A 12,883-nucleotide genomic window follows, 5' to 3' on the forward strand; every position below is an offset into this window, starting at 1 on the left:
ATCCACATATTCTGACGATGGCCAGATGCTAGCAACTGCACACTGAGTGCCAGTGCCATGATTTGACTCATCACCCATTTAGTTGAAAACGGACTGGCACTCTGCTATAAAATTTTGCACCTCACCGTGATCATTTACTCGCGGGGAAAATGGGTAGTGGCAATGAACACGAATCAGAGAACTTCAAGGGCGCGGCGACTTTGACGTATCCAAAGATCTGCGATGAACTGTGGATGCAGTTTATGAGTTACAAGCATCATGGCATGGCTTTGAGTAATATTTGACGCACTTTTAGTTAAGTTATGAGTAGTCAGTACTAGTCAGTGGCGCATACGTATTGAACCCAAAGCACCGCCACCGACGCGTTCCCGGATCGTGACCTGATCGTGGCCGTGACACTGGCACTCCTTTGGATTCGACACTTCCATCTGGATATCGTTATCAAACACATTTACAAGGCCATTAGTTGGAATTTCCAGCAACTCTGATACGGGAATGGTATGGCGCAAATATAACCACATCCTGTTGTTTTGTACCCATTTTGAACTAAATACTTTTTCTTTGCCATCGTACAGTTGCCTCTTTCACTACTGAATGCTGCGCAGAACAAGCCAATGGTAAGTGCAACAATCGTTACCCATCTTCTCCATCCAGCTCATATTGAATTCGTCTTTGATTCACATATAACCTACGTCACCTCTACATGATGTCTGGGCAATCAAAGTTGGTTGAACTTAAGAATGGAGAGACATTCAACGGCCATCTCGTCAACTGCGACAATTTCATGAACATAACGCTCAGAGAAGTATATCAGACCAGCGCGGAGGGTGATCGCTTTTGGAAACTAAGAGAGTGCTATATCAGGGGCAGTACGGTATGTGTATTCTTAACATCGGTTGCTTCCACTTTTGTTTCTGTCCAGCAGTTGAACATGTCGGTGTCTTGAGGCGGGCGCAGTGACAACTACGTCATTTATTGGTGGTCCACGAGTCCAATGAACGTGATAGAAGACCACCATTCCCCGTTTGAGCCAAAGCATACACGACTGTTCCTGTTCTTTAGTTTCCACTCAGTCTGGTAACATCACGGATGAAGCTTATCTTAACTCATCCCGTAGATAAAATACCTCCGCGTCCCTGACACCCTACTTGACGCCGTGAAAGATGAGCAGACACGTGCACGCGAGGCTGGGCGGAGTGCGAGGGGATCCGGTGCTGGTAGCAGGGGTGAGCAATGTTTACTCGATATCGAACGATTTTTTGGTGTCTCACAGATCTTTATTGTTTTGCTTTTTTCTTCTTGCTTTACCCCCTGAAAATTCTTATCAAACTTGTATTCATGCACCGTCCCAACTCCTACAACCGATCACCTAATAACCCGCCATTTTTGTTCGCTATGTTGTGATTGTAATCTGCAGGACGAGGAGCACCACCACGAGGTAAAACCTTTCTTCTCTTTTCTTCCTTTCCCCCAACGTTCACATGTCTATCTCACGCTGACTCTGCTTTCTCCACTGTTCTATAGGACGCGGCGCATCGAGAGGTGGCCCACAAAGAGGTGGACGCGGTCGTGGACGGGGAGCGTAGGGCCTATAGGATCACATTCATGATCGTCGAGCTAGGTGTAGTTATCGAGTAGGACCCGGGTGGTTTTCTCGTTTGATGGGGTCATTTGTTTCCATTCGTTCGAACTTTGTTTGGGTTTCCTGGAGCAGAAAGAAGCGATCAAAAGTCTATACATATACATATCCTCGCATTATCATTGTTCCATCGCAATCTTTAGCCATGGCAGATTCATCTCTTTCCCCTCCCTCATCGATTTTCTGTCAAAGAGAAATGAGAACCTTGTCGGTCAACGTTGTACACAAGTCTATGTATTGTAACTTGTAACTTGGTGCAGACTCGTCCGAGTTCTATTTTGTTGCACGCCATCAAGACTGGTGTTGAAAGATCAATAAATTAGGAGGATCGCTGCGTGCACATAAATGGCAACGCAGATCTTAAGCAATGACAGGAGTAAACAAGTCCATGTATATAATACGAATAACACGACAGCACCTCTTGTTACAGATCCACCATCACCTCTTACGGCTCGTCGTTGTACTGTCCGTTCAATGTATGTGTGTGGTACTTCCCCCCAGCAAGTCAGGGGGTGCTCGAACCACTCCTAGTCAAACACCTCAACCTCACCGCTCATGATCGAGGTCCCTCTCGACTTCGAACACGATCTCAGACCCCTGTCCAGCATCTGTTTTTAGTACCCATCGACCCTGGGTAGAAAAAAGGTCAGAGATCCGTTGATGTTGTTTCATCAAATACAACGTATGAGGAAGGAAACAAAGGGATAACAGACGACGGAAGTAATGCGGAAACACGAGGAGGCTTGATTTCGTCCGCCGCTTCTTCTTGAAAAGGGCGACTTTGCTTGAAAGATAAGATCCAACTTTCAAGTATCCTTCGTGCCAACCGAAATGGTCCAAAGAACGCGCATATATTTTTGAGGAAATTGGCACAAAGGGAGCGGGCAACTGGCGGACGACCAAGACTAAAACAAATTCTATTTGGTGGACATACCGTATAGATTTCCTCCCCCATTCCTACTGTTCTTAGTGACGAGTCAGGGCGGAGCATAAGTGCGCGTACATCGGCGAGGGTATGCGAATCGGTGTCGTGCGAGGAAGTAGATGCGGGAGATTGGCGGTGAACAGGAAAATGGAACTGGTTTACAGGGAAATTGTAATTAAAGCGCTGTAAGGAATTAGAAAGCATCAGGCCGTCACTCGATAGGAGAGTGTCAAAGCGGGGCCAGGAAAGAACAGGTGGATGGAGGTCACCAGAAGGGCGTGGATGACTGGAATTTAACTCTAATGTACCGGGAGAAGAAGCTGTCGGAGTAGACGGGAGAGAAAGGGCGGGAAGTGGACTGGGCTGATGCATGTGGTTATCGTGAAAAGGGGCTGGGTTGGTATCGTCTGTGAGGGATGCCTCCTCCTCCTCCTCCTCGTCCTTGTGGGAGGGAGTAGAAGCTACTTGTGGCATCCATCGAACATGGAGCTTGAGAGTACGAAGGTTGTGTGCGCTGGCTGTGGCGCGGGCGATAGAGGACTGTGATGCGAAGCATATGGGTTGGAGGCATTGTAAAGAAGGAAGAGGGATAGGCAAAGTGCCAGGGTATAATCAAGGTGTGTGATGCAACGGAACAGTAAGCTGTACTTACCACATCTGGGCTAGCGACACCGCAGCCGATGGTTTGGATTTCGGTGCAGTGGTAGCAAAGGGCAGAGAGATCTGGTAAAGCGAGCTGAGCGACGCCGACAACGAAATGGGAGAGGGTCAAAGAGTGAGTTTTGGCAAGATCCAGGAGGAATCCACGCGGGACGTGGATGGCTCCTTGAACCGTGAACGCGTTCAGTGTGAAGGAATGGAGAGTGTTCTTGTGTGGAACAAGATTGCTAATCCACCACCAGAGATTTTGAGGGCCTAGGAGGTCTACAGAGCCTGTACGAATTGTGAGATGGGTAAGTCGGGGTGGGATAGGAGATACCGTGAAAGGTGATCTGGAGAGGGAAGTGGGGAGAAAGTCTGTATCGAGAAATACGAGGTTTGGAAGAAGAGCGAGGATAGGAGGGATGGAGGATGAATTTGCCCCCTTTAAGAGGAGGGAGGTGAGAAGGGGCAGGTGAGAAAATATGGATATAAGGATCGAGGGAGGCACGCCTGCACAGCGCTGGGGACGGTGAATAAGAATGAGAAAGAGAGAGGGGAGAGAAGAATACATACGCCAAGTTCAAGGTGCGTGAGGGAGTGTGAAAGGTGTTCTGCCCAGCCTTGCAATACGCGAGGAGGGCCTTCCATAGACCAGACGGCGACCGACTGAAGGTTTTTGAAGTCTGAGATGCGCTTCCACACGTGTTGCCCGAGGTCTGCGCGGGTGCGGATGGTGAGGGCACGGAGAGGGAGGGAGGAGAGAATGGTGATGATGTTATGGATGGCATGAGACGGAGACTGGTCATTGTCTATCCAGGTGAATGAATAGAGTGATGTGCAGAGACGGAGAGAATCGAAGATGGAATCAGAAGTGGAGGGCGAGAGAGCGTGGACCGCTCCTGATAGGGAAGAAGTGAGTAGTTTTTTTTTTTGGAAGAGAGAGGACTGACCGGTTTCTGTGACATGACGAACATGCTTTGCTAGGTGTGGTTTTCTGAGGAGAGTGGAAGAAGGATGGCAAAGGAAGGTATTGTGGTTGCGTGAGATTGTGCGGGAGTCGAGGGTGTGGTATAGGAGCGGCGTTGCTATCGCATTGAGGGTGTGGGACGCCAGACAAATCGAACACAGATCACGGCGATCGATGACAAGCTCGATGATGTGTGCGAATATCTCAATTGGAACATCCATCGTACTCATTGGCAGCAACAACGAGCGACTCGAAGGCAAATTACTGTGGCGGTCACAGTGAAATGCCAGAGACTTGAGTAAAGTACCCAGAAGACTTTACTTTTGCAATTGGTTGAAAGTGATATATGACTGCTAGTATTCGTTCGTGCTGACTTATCCTGTGCCTTGCATCGTCCGAGTCAATCCAGTGCCACGATGTTGCCTCGATCACCGCGATCATCTCGTGGCAGTGTATGCTAGTCAGAGTCAGCTGGGTCGGTCCGGTTTACGAGGTCCAGCCCGTGGCTCTGCCACTGGTGCAATGTTTTTGCTATATGATAAATAATAATAATAATAATACTGTTAAGTGATCAAAATGTTAAGTCAGTGAACTTATGCTGTCTGTAATGTATGTTAAGTCTTTGAATCCTATGATGCATGTGACTTGCAGTCATTGAATGTCCTTATAAGCCTGCCCTAAACTTGCACAGTATACTGAATCAAGCAGATGGTTCATTGAATCTTTACAAACATCAACATATATTGTAACGTAAAAAGTCTATGGTATTACATTGATAAATTGATGAGAAATAAAAAAAGAGACTCCAGAAATGGTAATGGATGAAAATATGATCTGAGAATAAAACACTTTAGTAAAAAGGGTGAGAATTGGGGATAAATCTACTTGCCAGTCACAGGTAAAGCCAGTCAGAATTTTGGGATACACCATATTGACGGCACGTCTGTCATTTGAACCATGTGGAAATAGCACTTTTATTCTCTCTCCTGAAGTGCAGCGAGACAATGCAACGTAAAGTTGCCCATGTGAAAACACTAAAACACGTAAATCCACCCTAACCTGTGTCACTGATTGACCTTGAGACTTGTTGATGGTCATGGAAAAGGCAACATGGACAGGGAATTGACAATGTGATAGCTTGATGGGCAATTCTTCTGATGAAGGTTCCAATGTGAGGCGTGGAATAAAAGCTATCTTTCCTGCATGTTTTCCTCCCAAGACATGGCACTTCAATACTCTTCTCTTCATCTCTATCAAAATCATGTGTGTTCCATTACAGAGTCCATTTAGGGGATCAATATTGCGGAGGAGCATAAGTGGACATCCAGCTTTAAGTTTGAGGTGTGCTTCAGGAAGGCCAGATACTTGCAAGGAGTTCAAGAATTCCACAGGATAATGTTCATGCCCCTCTCCAACCACTTTATCAATTGACAGAGCTACTAACTCTTCTCCAGGGAATTTTGTGAGGATTGCTGAATTAAGGTTGCTAACGGCATCATTTTTTGCGGAGAGGATAGTGCGGTGGAGGAAATAATGGTCATCTTTGTCTCCATTTGCAATTCCAGGATAGGTAGTGTCGACTAATGAGTCTATGGTGTTTTCTGGCATAAGCATGTTGGCGGGAAGCTCAATAGTTCCATCTCCTGCAATTCCACGACCACCACCAACATCCAGGAGCCAGCTAGCAAAGGCTTCACTTTCTGGAGTACGGTCCAGGCGCATGTTCTGTGTGAGATAGCAGACATGGATATTTGTCCACAGTCGTGATCTTCTAAGAGAGGCAGAAATAATGTGTTGCCTTGACCCTCTTGGAACAACAGGTGTTGTTAATGTACGGTCTAATGCTTCAATCCCATGACAGTGTTGCATCGGCACTTCATCCCAGACTATAACTCCAGTATGTCTCAATACCTCATGGAGGTCAGAGTTTTTTGGAATCCTGCATGTGGATATTTCATGTACAGGAATAGGGATTCCAAAGCGTGAATGAGCTGTGCAGCCACCCTCCAAGAGCAGGGATGCTACACATAGAGCAACATTATGATTATCCCTTGCTCGAACGGCGGCTGCAATTGTATTACAGAGATATGTTTTGCCCCCACCTCCAGCACTGTGAATAAAGAAAGTTGTTCCCTCATTATGGTGGATTGACTGCATAATGGTATCAAAAGCATTCCGCTGCTCTTGATTCAGCCTCTCTACATTATCTTCAACCTCCAAAGTAAGATCAAATCTGTCATAATTTTGCTGCTTGTGGAGAAGATTGTTTGCAATGATAGGTTCCCATTGTTGCTGAGGAAAAGGCATTGGTGGGAAGTTTGAAAGACACTTGTTGGCTTGAGTAAGTATGGATTCCAGCAAGAATAGTCCATGATCATAAATCTGGTCTTCTGAAGGTTGGGCAATCCCTCTTTGAAGAAGGCGATGGTGTAAATCATCACAAATCTTGTGTTTGTGCCGGTTCCAAAGGTTTGCAGGCTCATTTGGGAGACATTGCAGTAAAATAACTGCAAAGAGAGCACAGAGTTCAGGGCCTGTCTGCATATCTCCTGCTTCTGCCAAACACTGATCCCATTCACCATCATCTTCTAACAGGCCACGTGCAGCACATGCAGCTTTGTAAGTTGGATGTAAAACCCCATCACATGTGTGCAAATCTTCCCAACTCTCTGCTCCAGGGACCACAGTGAGCAGTGTACGGAGGTAGAATTGCTCCCCTTGGCTTGGATGGACAAACATCATTCTCCCTATAGCAAATTGTTGTTTTCTTGGAGTCCATTTTTTGGCACCTTTGTTCCAGACAAAGTATTGAGGATAATCCTGATAAGGTATGTGACGGCCTTCAGGGTGATCTTTATTGGCAGTGAACCATTCTGTGAGTTGAGCCTTTGATGTACGGTCGTTATTGATTATATTCTCTGCATCATCATGGGCATTGAAGAATACAGTTTGCTGATCCTTTAAGTGAACGGGAAGGCGCAATACCGTTGGTTTTTCTTCATGCATAGGGAACTCCAAGGGATGCCAGCATGCTTCCACAGGACCAATATAGCGACCATCAATATATTCCTGAATATCATCCCTCGGCTGCCTTGCATCTCCATGCACAATTCCTACATCTTCACCTTGTCCTCCCACCACAACTGAAGCTTGATTATGGCCCTTATAAATATATTTATGAATATATTTGACGGCTTTAACGGATGCACAGATTTCAACATTGATGTGACAGTCATATTTGGCAGAGAGATATGCATTGTAAGGGATGACATCACGGTTGTCAAAAACATGACCACTTGGAGCTGTATAAGCCCTCCCATTGTCGGGCCTTATATATTCTGGATAACCATCATCACCAAATCTGGTTTCAGCACAAAACTCTTTGCGATAGTGCTTTGAGCATGCTCTATTCTTCATGCACCGGGCTCCAGGGTGCTCAGGTCCACACAGACCGTGCATCATACACTTTGTGACCATTGAATATAACTTTGGTTGTGTGACAGGATCAGGAATTTGAGCAGAGACAACAGAGTCAACCTGGGTGGCATCACAGATTTTATATTGATCTTCCAAGAATATGAGAAGATACATGTGTGGCAAACCCCGCTTTTGGTATTCCACAGTGTAAACAGATCCCAAAGTCTTTCCAAAGGTCCCATCTTTGACTTCCTTCAACAGTGCCTTCTTTTTCTGATAGAAGACACATGCAACAATGTCAGGATGGTCTGCAGCAATCTGTTTTCTTGTAGGCATATCGGGGTCATCATCTACTTCACCGGCATTGTTGTATTCCAGCAAAGCCTCTTGAATTTCAGGCCAGTTGGTGTTTGCTGTCATTGTAAGGAAAATATCGGGTTTATGGCAATGGCGACATATAGCCATGGAGTCCTGGAAAAGCTGGTACATGTGCCATGTACTGCCAGAATGAGAAGATGGTAGGACAATGTTCTGGCCCTGTTGACCCAAATCTATTTCCCCATCATTTTGATCCATAGCATCTTTAACACCTTGGTAAAGATCTGCCCTTATGTCTTTTTGATGATGACGGACCCACTTCAATTCACTTTCTTGTGTGGAAGCCCATGCATCAATGCAATACTCCTGAAGTAGTTTTCCACCATAGAAGAGATTGGATTGATTGGTTCTCCGGGGATAGAGACAGTATGCATAATAACACCGCTGGAAGACATATTCACTGCATATATTTCCATCAGCATTTTGAATGGACCGTATTGTCCTATGCCACCCTTGTTCTCCAAAGGGAAATAGGAGGACATAATGCAGAGGTGAATAAAGGGGGTGCAAATGGCTGATATGCTTGAGACCACCACCATGATCAAATTGCTTCAGCTGCAAAACAATATCACGGTGCTCATCAACATCTTGTTCTCCATCTCCAGGGATAACAGCAGCAACTTCATCTGCAGTAGGAAGATTATAACGACGTTGGTCCAGAGTTTGATAAGAGCTATATGGGCTGTTATGTTGGCACATTCTGCTTCAGGCTTTTCCATGATGATCTGATAAGCTTGCTTGTACAAAGGGATGAATGGATTGAATTGCCCCAGGGTATCCTGGATCTCCAGCATGGTTGCTGGTGTAGTGCTATGCTCCTGATTATTCTCATTACATAAAAAAAGGGCGGTCTGTGAGTTGTGAATGTAAAGCTGGCCAAAAGAGGGAGTCTCACCTTCAGGTGGATGGAATGCGCTGATGCTATGATGAAGGCCTCCATGGATACGGAAACTATAAGGTCCTGCAGCACTTGTGACAACATGGTCTATCTTGACACCCAAAGATGTAAATGCAAAGGCATTGTTGTATGAGCAAACTTTGTCGCGGAATTCACGTGCAGTAATGTCAACCCCACAGAACAGACGGCGTAGCGCAGCAGGTGCTTCCTGGAAAGGATTCAGCCTAACTTGACCTTGAAGGCAGCACACACCAAATTTTGGATGGATCCTGGAGGAACTTGTGAGTCTCTCGGTATCCCAGTGTAACGCTCCACAATTACGGCACTCTACTTCCATGTTGCGTAAAGTATGATAGTATAGAGGCTCTACATATGGGTGTCGGTGTCATGCACCAAAGTTGATTGGTAGCATTGACAGGTGTTAATAACAAAGCGAATATTCGAAAAGACTCGCCTTTGCGCCACACAGGCACAGTGCCACATGGAATAGTAATTAATATTGCCTTTTTCGAACTTGTGGCTGATCAGCATCACCTCTATTAGGCAATCCAGTCACGCTCACCTTTGCTTTTCCATCCGGTACTTTCCGCGTTTTGGCATTTCGGCAAATTTTCACGTCGCCACTGGCTACACATTGCATTGCGCCCTCGTTTTTGTCGTTTCCTTCACTTCCCTTCCTTTGCCTAACCCCACCATGGGTCCCTTACTCTCGTTTTTATTCTCACCTGACGGTCGTTTCTGGATCCCCATTGTAGTTCACCTCCTCGTCACCTCCAGCCTCCTCCTCCTCATCTTCTTTGCTCCCCCACCATTTCTGATGTCAACACTTCCTATCCGCTTCCGTCGCCGATCCGTTGACTACCATGTGCCACTGCTGATATCAGCAAAGCCCCGGCGGCCGGTTCAAATAGGGCAACAGGTCCATCTTTATGACGTCGATCTACCATCATATACTATCAAAACATTGGTCGCTCGTCTTGCCTGGTTGGAGCGTGGGTGGGTAGTTTTTGAGCTGGAGAAGGTTCATCCCCTTGCGTCACCCATGTTCATTGCTGTCCCATTCACTTGGGTACACTTATCATTTGTCCATCGTCTTCGCTACAGCTACACCTACCACACGCTGCCTGGGACTCACTTGTTCCAAATTGGAACTACTCCTCTCCCTCCCTCGTTTGATCAGGTGGTCCAACACAACCAGTCCATTGTTAAGGCCATGGAACTGTCAGATTTGGACTAGGTGGTGGACTGGTGGCTCCAGTTTCTTTTTTTTCAGCAGAACATTCATTTACAGTGCAATTATTTTTGATTTTTGAATCATTTTTATGGACACATATTTTTTTTAGAATGTCTGACTGACAATAAAGGAACTGTGTTGATACTGATAGTGTTTTGCCTTGCCCTTTTTTTACTGCATCTTCCCATGACATCATGATTTTCTTGCTCTCTTTCTGCTATTGGACTTTACTTTATGGCTGTACAAACCTGTAACATTACTTACACAGCATTCATTGTTCTATCTCTTTTTTTTCCTTATTTTGACAATCTTATCCTGTACTACCTACGCAGGATTTGTCAGCGTACATTCCTTCCTTCATGTTCTTTCTCATTCTTTTTGCACAGCTATACTGTGCATAGCCTACTTTTCTTTTACTATATAAACCCCTGTATTTTACCTTGTAAAAAAAAAAAACAAGAACTCAATTCCAGACTTCTTCTCTAATTTCAAGTTTACTACTCTGCTGCTTGTGATCCAGTGTGGTCACAACACTTCCCACTGCTACCACTGTCAACTGCTGTCATCGTCACTTCCCACTTTTGAAGTCATTGTCATCCCTTTCGATTAGAGTCCTTCTGAGCACTACAGTTTGTGCGTCAGGAGCCTGCTATCACTGGGAACCTCGTCATATTGTCGTTCTCAAACCTACCTTATGCTACAATTAGCAAGGTAGTGCTCGTCTACACTCGCCACAAAGCCCCTATCTTTCTATATTCCAACTATCCCTCCTCCTCAAAACCCACACCCATACATCTCTGGGTTTTACTTTGAAGGATCATCATACATACCACCCCACAAACAACCAGACCACTCCACTGTTCTAGGAGGCAAAGCCCATACACAAGTTCCATGGAATCTGGGAGGATTGTGTGTTAGTTTGTTTTGTGGGTGGTTTTCTAACTACACTTCTCATCATCAACATTGGGCCTCCTGACGTATCACCTGTGCTTGGCGGCGGTTGGCAATATTTTGTTCATTTGCAAGTCATTGAGGTCTTGGCATTCTTGGTGCATTTCTGGCAGGTACCGGTTCATTTAAGTCCCCGCCTCGGTCTACAGCATCCCTGGCAGCCCTGTGAGCCTGATCTGCTAGCTCCTCTTCCCTCCTTTCAAGCTCTTTTTGAGCAGCTCTCTGCACCCTACGAACTTGCTCAGCTTGTTCCTCTTCATATTGGAGGTCAGCATGCTGAGCCTGCCGCTGTACCTGTCACCTAACTGCCTCCTGCCGTTGAACTTCTCTTTCCTAGAAAACATGATCCTCAGCCAACTGCTGTTCTTGCCTTTGTAGCCGTAATGCCTCCTGTTGCTGAATTGCCTAATCCTCGACCTGCTCCTGCCCTCTTAGTCTATTACGCCATTGATTAACCTGTTCTGCATGTCGGTTTTGAAACCCATCTAATAGCCTTTCATTGTAGTCAACACCATGGGTAGCAAGCAACTGGTTACCCTGCCACATTTGAAAAGGGGGCTGCAATTGAGGGTGTGCAGGTCCAGCTAATGGCTGAGGCATGTTATTATCATCCACAGGTCCTCCAAAATTTGGTTGCGCAATATTTCTATTTCTCAAATCTCTACGACCCAAGAGGTGCTCTCGTTGTATACTTGGTGATGTCATCTGTTGATGATGTTGTATGCAATCTCTATCGCAATGTTCACCACATTCTCGTTCAGGAGTCTGTGGAATATGTCTACAAATCACATCAACATATCAGTTAATGGTTAATGACACATTAACAATGCTACAGATATTGCATATTTGAATTGCTCATATTCATATTTATGTGTTTGCTATGTGCACTGATTTATTGATAATTTGGGCTTCTGTAATCAATGTGTCAGTTTTAATTGAATCAACACCATAAACTGTTATAAACTCACATTGTGTAAGCTGTGTTTTTATGTGTGGGGAAGGGTCTTTGATTTTATTTTTATGCACACCACAGTGTGGTCAATAATGGCTGTTAATTTTTGTAGTGCAAAATGTGCAAATTCTCGACAACAATTTGTTTTGTGTGTAGGGCCAGACCACTTCCCCACATAATAGGAAAAGAGGTTTGTTTGGTTGAGTTGTGTCACATTGTGCCACAGGCGTGAGTTTTGGTGTCCACTATATTGCGTTTTGTAGTAAAAACGATTAAGCGCGAGAATTTTTAATGTGGCTACAATTTTCACTACAATTGTTGAATGTTCTTATAACCGTGAGAATTTTCAATGTGGCGACAATTTTCACTGCCTCGTTACTACTGCACTACCTACCCTCTACTGCTAACCGAAAACCATGCGAGCGGAACTAAGCGAAAAAATGTGCTCCCACGTGTGCCGCACACGACTTTTTGGACCACTGTCCCCTTCGTTATAAATTGCCACTGCATCTGTCCATCTGAAGGCCTCACTGTGCGACCCGGTGAAATTTACCCTGTATATCAACTCATCATGAGATGAAAAATGCACAATTATGTGGGATAATTCACCAAATATATAATTATGAAAATGTGTTAAAATCAACTCTTTTATGGCCAAATTCAACTGATGCTTGCTGCCTCTATCGTCTCATCAAATTCAACTGTTCAGCTGGTGATTTTTCTAATGATTTTCATGTGTGCCATCTCAAGTGAATTAGGCCATGTTTGGTAGCATCATTTTGAAGATTATATCATGTTCAAAATTACAGATGGTAAATCGGAGCTTGAAGTATGACTTTGGGTTATTGGCACTGATTTAGATAACAGTTTACAAAGTACC

General features: G+C 45.1%; 2 protein-coding genes across 2 annotated transcripts; one reads left to right on the top strand and one right to left on the bottom strand.

Annotated features, from left to right (window-relative positions):
- Window positions 1-258: 258 nt before the first annotated feature.
- Window positions 259-1,586, top strand: SERLADRAFT_367910 (uncharacterized protein; the record flags this gene model as incomplete). Its single annotated transcript, XM_007316429.1, has 5 exons — window positions 259-261; window positions 576-617; window positions 725-874; window positions 1,118-1,226; window positions 1,543-1,586. The coding sequence occupies 5 exons, from the start codon at window positions 259-261 to the stop codon at window positions 1,584-1,586; spliced, it is 348 nt and encodes a 115-aa protein (XP_007316491.1).
- A 349-nt stretch (window positions 1,587-1,935) lies between these two features.
- On the bottom strand, window positions 1,936-4,645 carry SERLADRAFT_414402 (uncharacterized protein; the record flags this gene model as incomplete). Its single annotated transcript, XM_007316430.1, has 5 exons — window positions 1,936-2,269; window positions 2,574-3,104; window positions 3,217-3,726; window positions 3,780-4,015; window positions 4,157-4,645. The coding sequence occupies 5 exons, from the start codon at window positions 4,401-4,403 to the stop codon at window positions 2,186-2,188; spliced, it is 1,608 nt and encodes a 535-aa protein (XP_007316492.1).
- Between the last annotated feature and the right edge of the window lie 8,238 nt (window positions 4,646-12,883).

Source organism: Serpula lacrymans (assembly GCF_000218685.1).
Source record: "Serpula lacrymans var. lacrymans S7.9 unplaced genomic scaffold SERLAscaffold_5, whole genome shotgun sequence".
NCBI classification, from domain to species: domain Eukaryota; kingdom Fungi; phylum Basidiomycota; class Agaricomycetes; order Boletales; family Serpulaceae; genus Serpula; species Serpula lacrymans.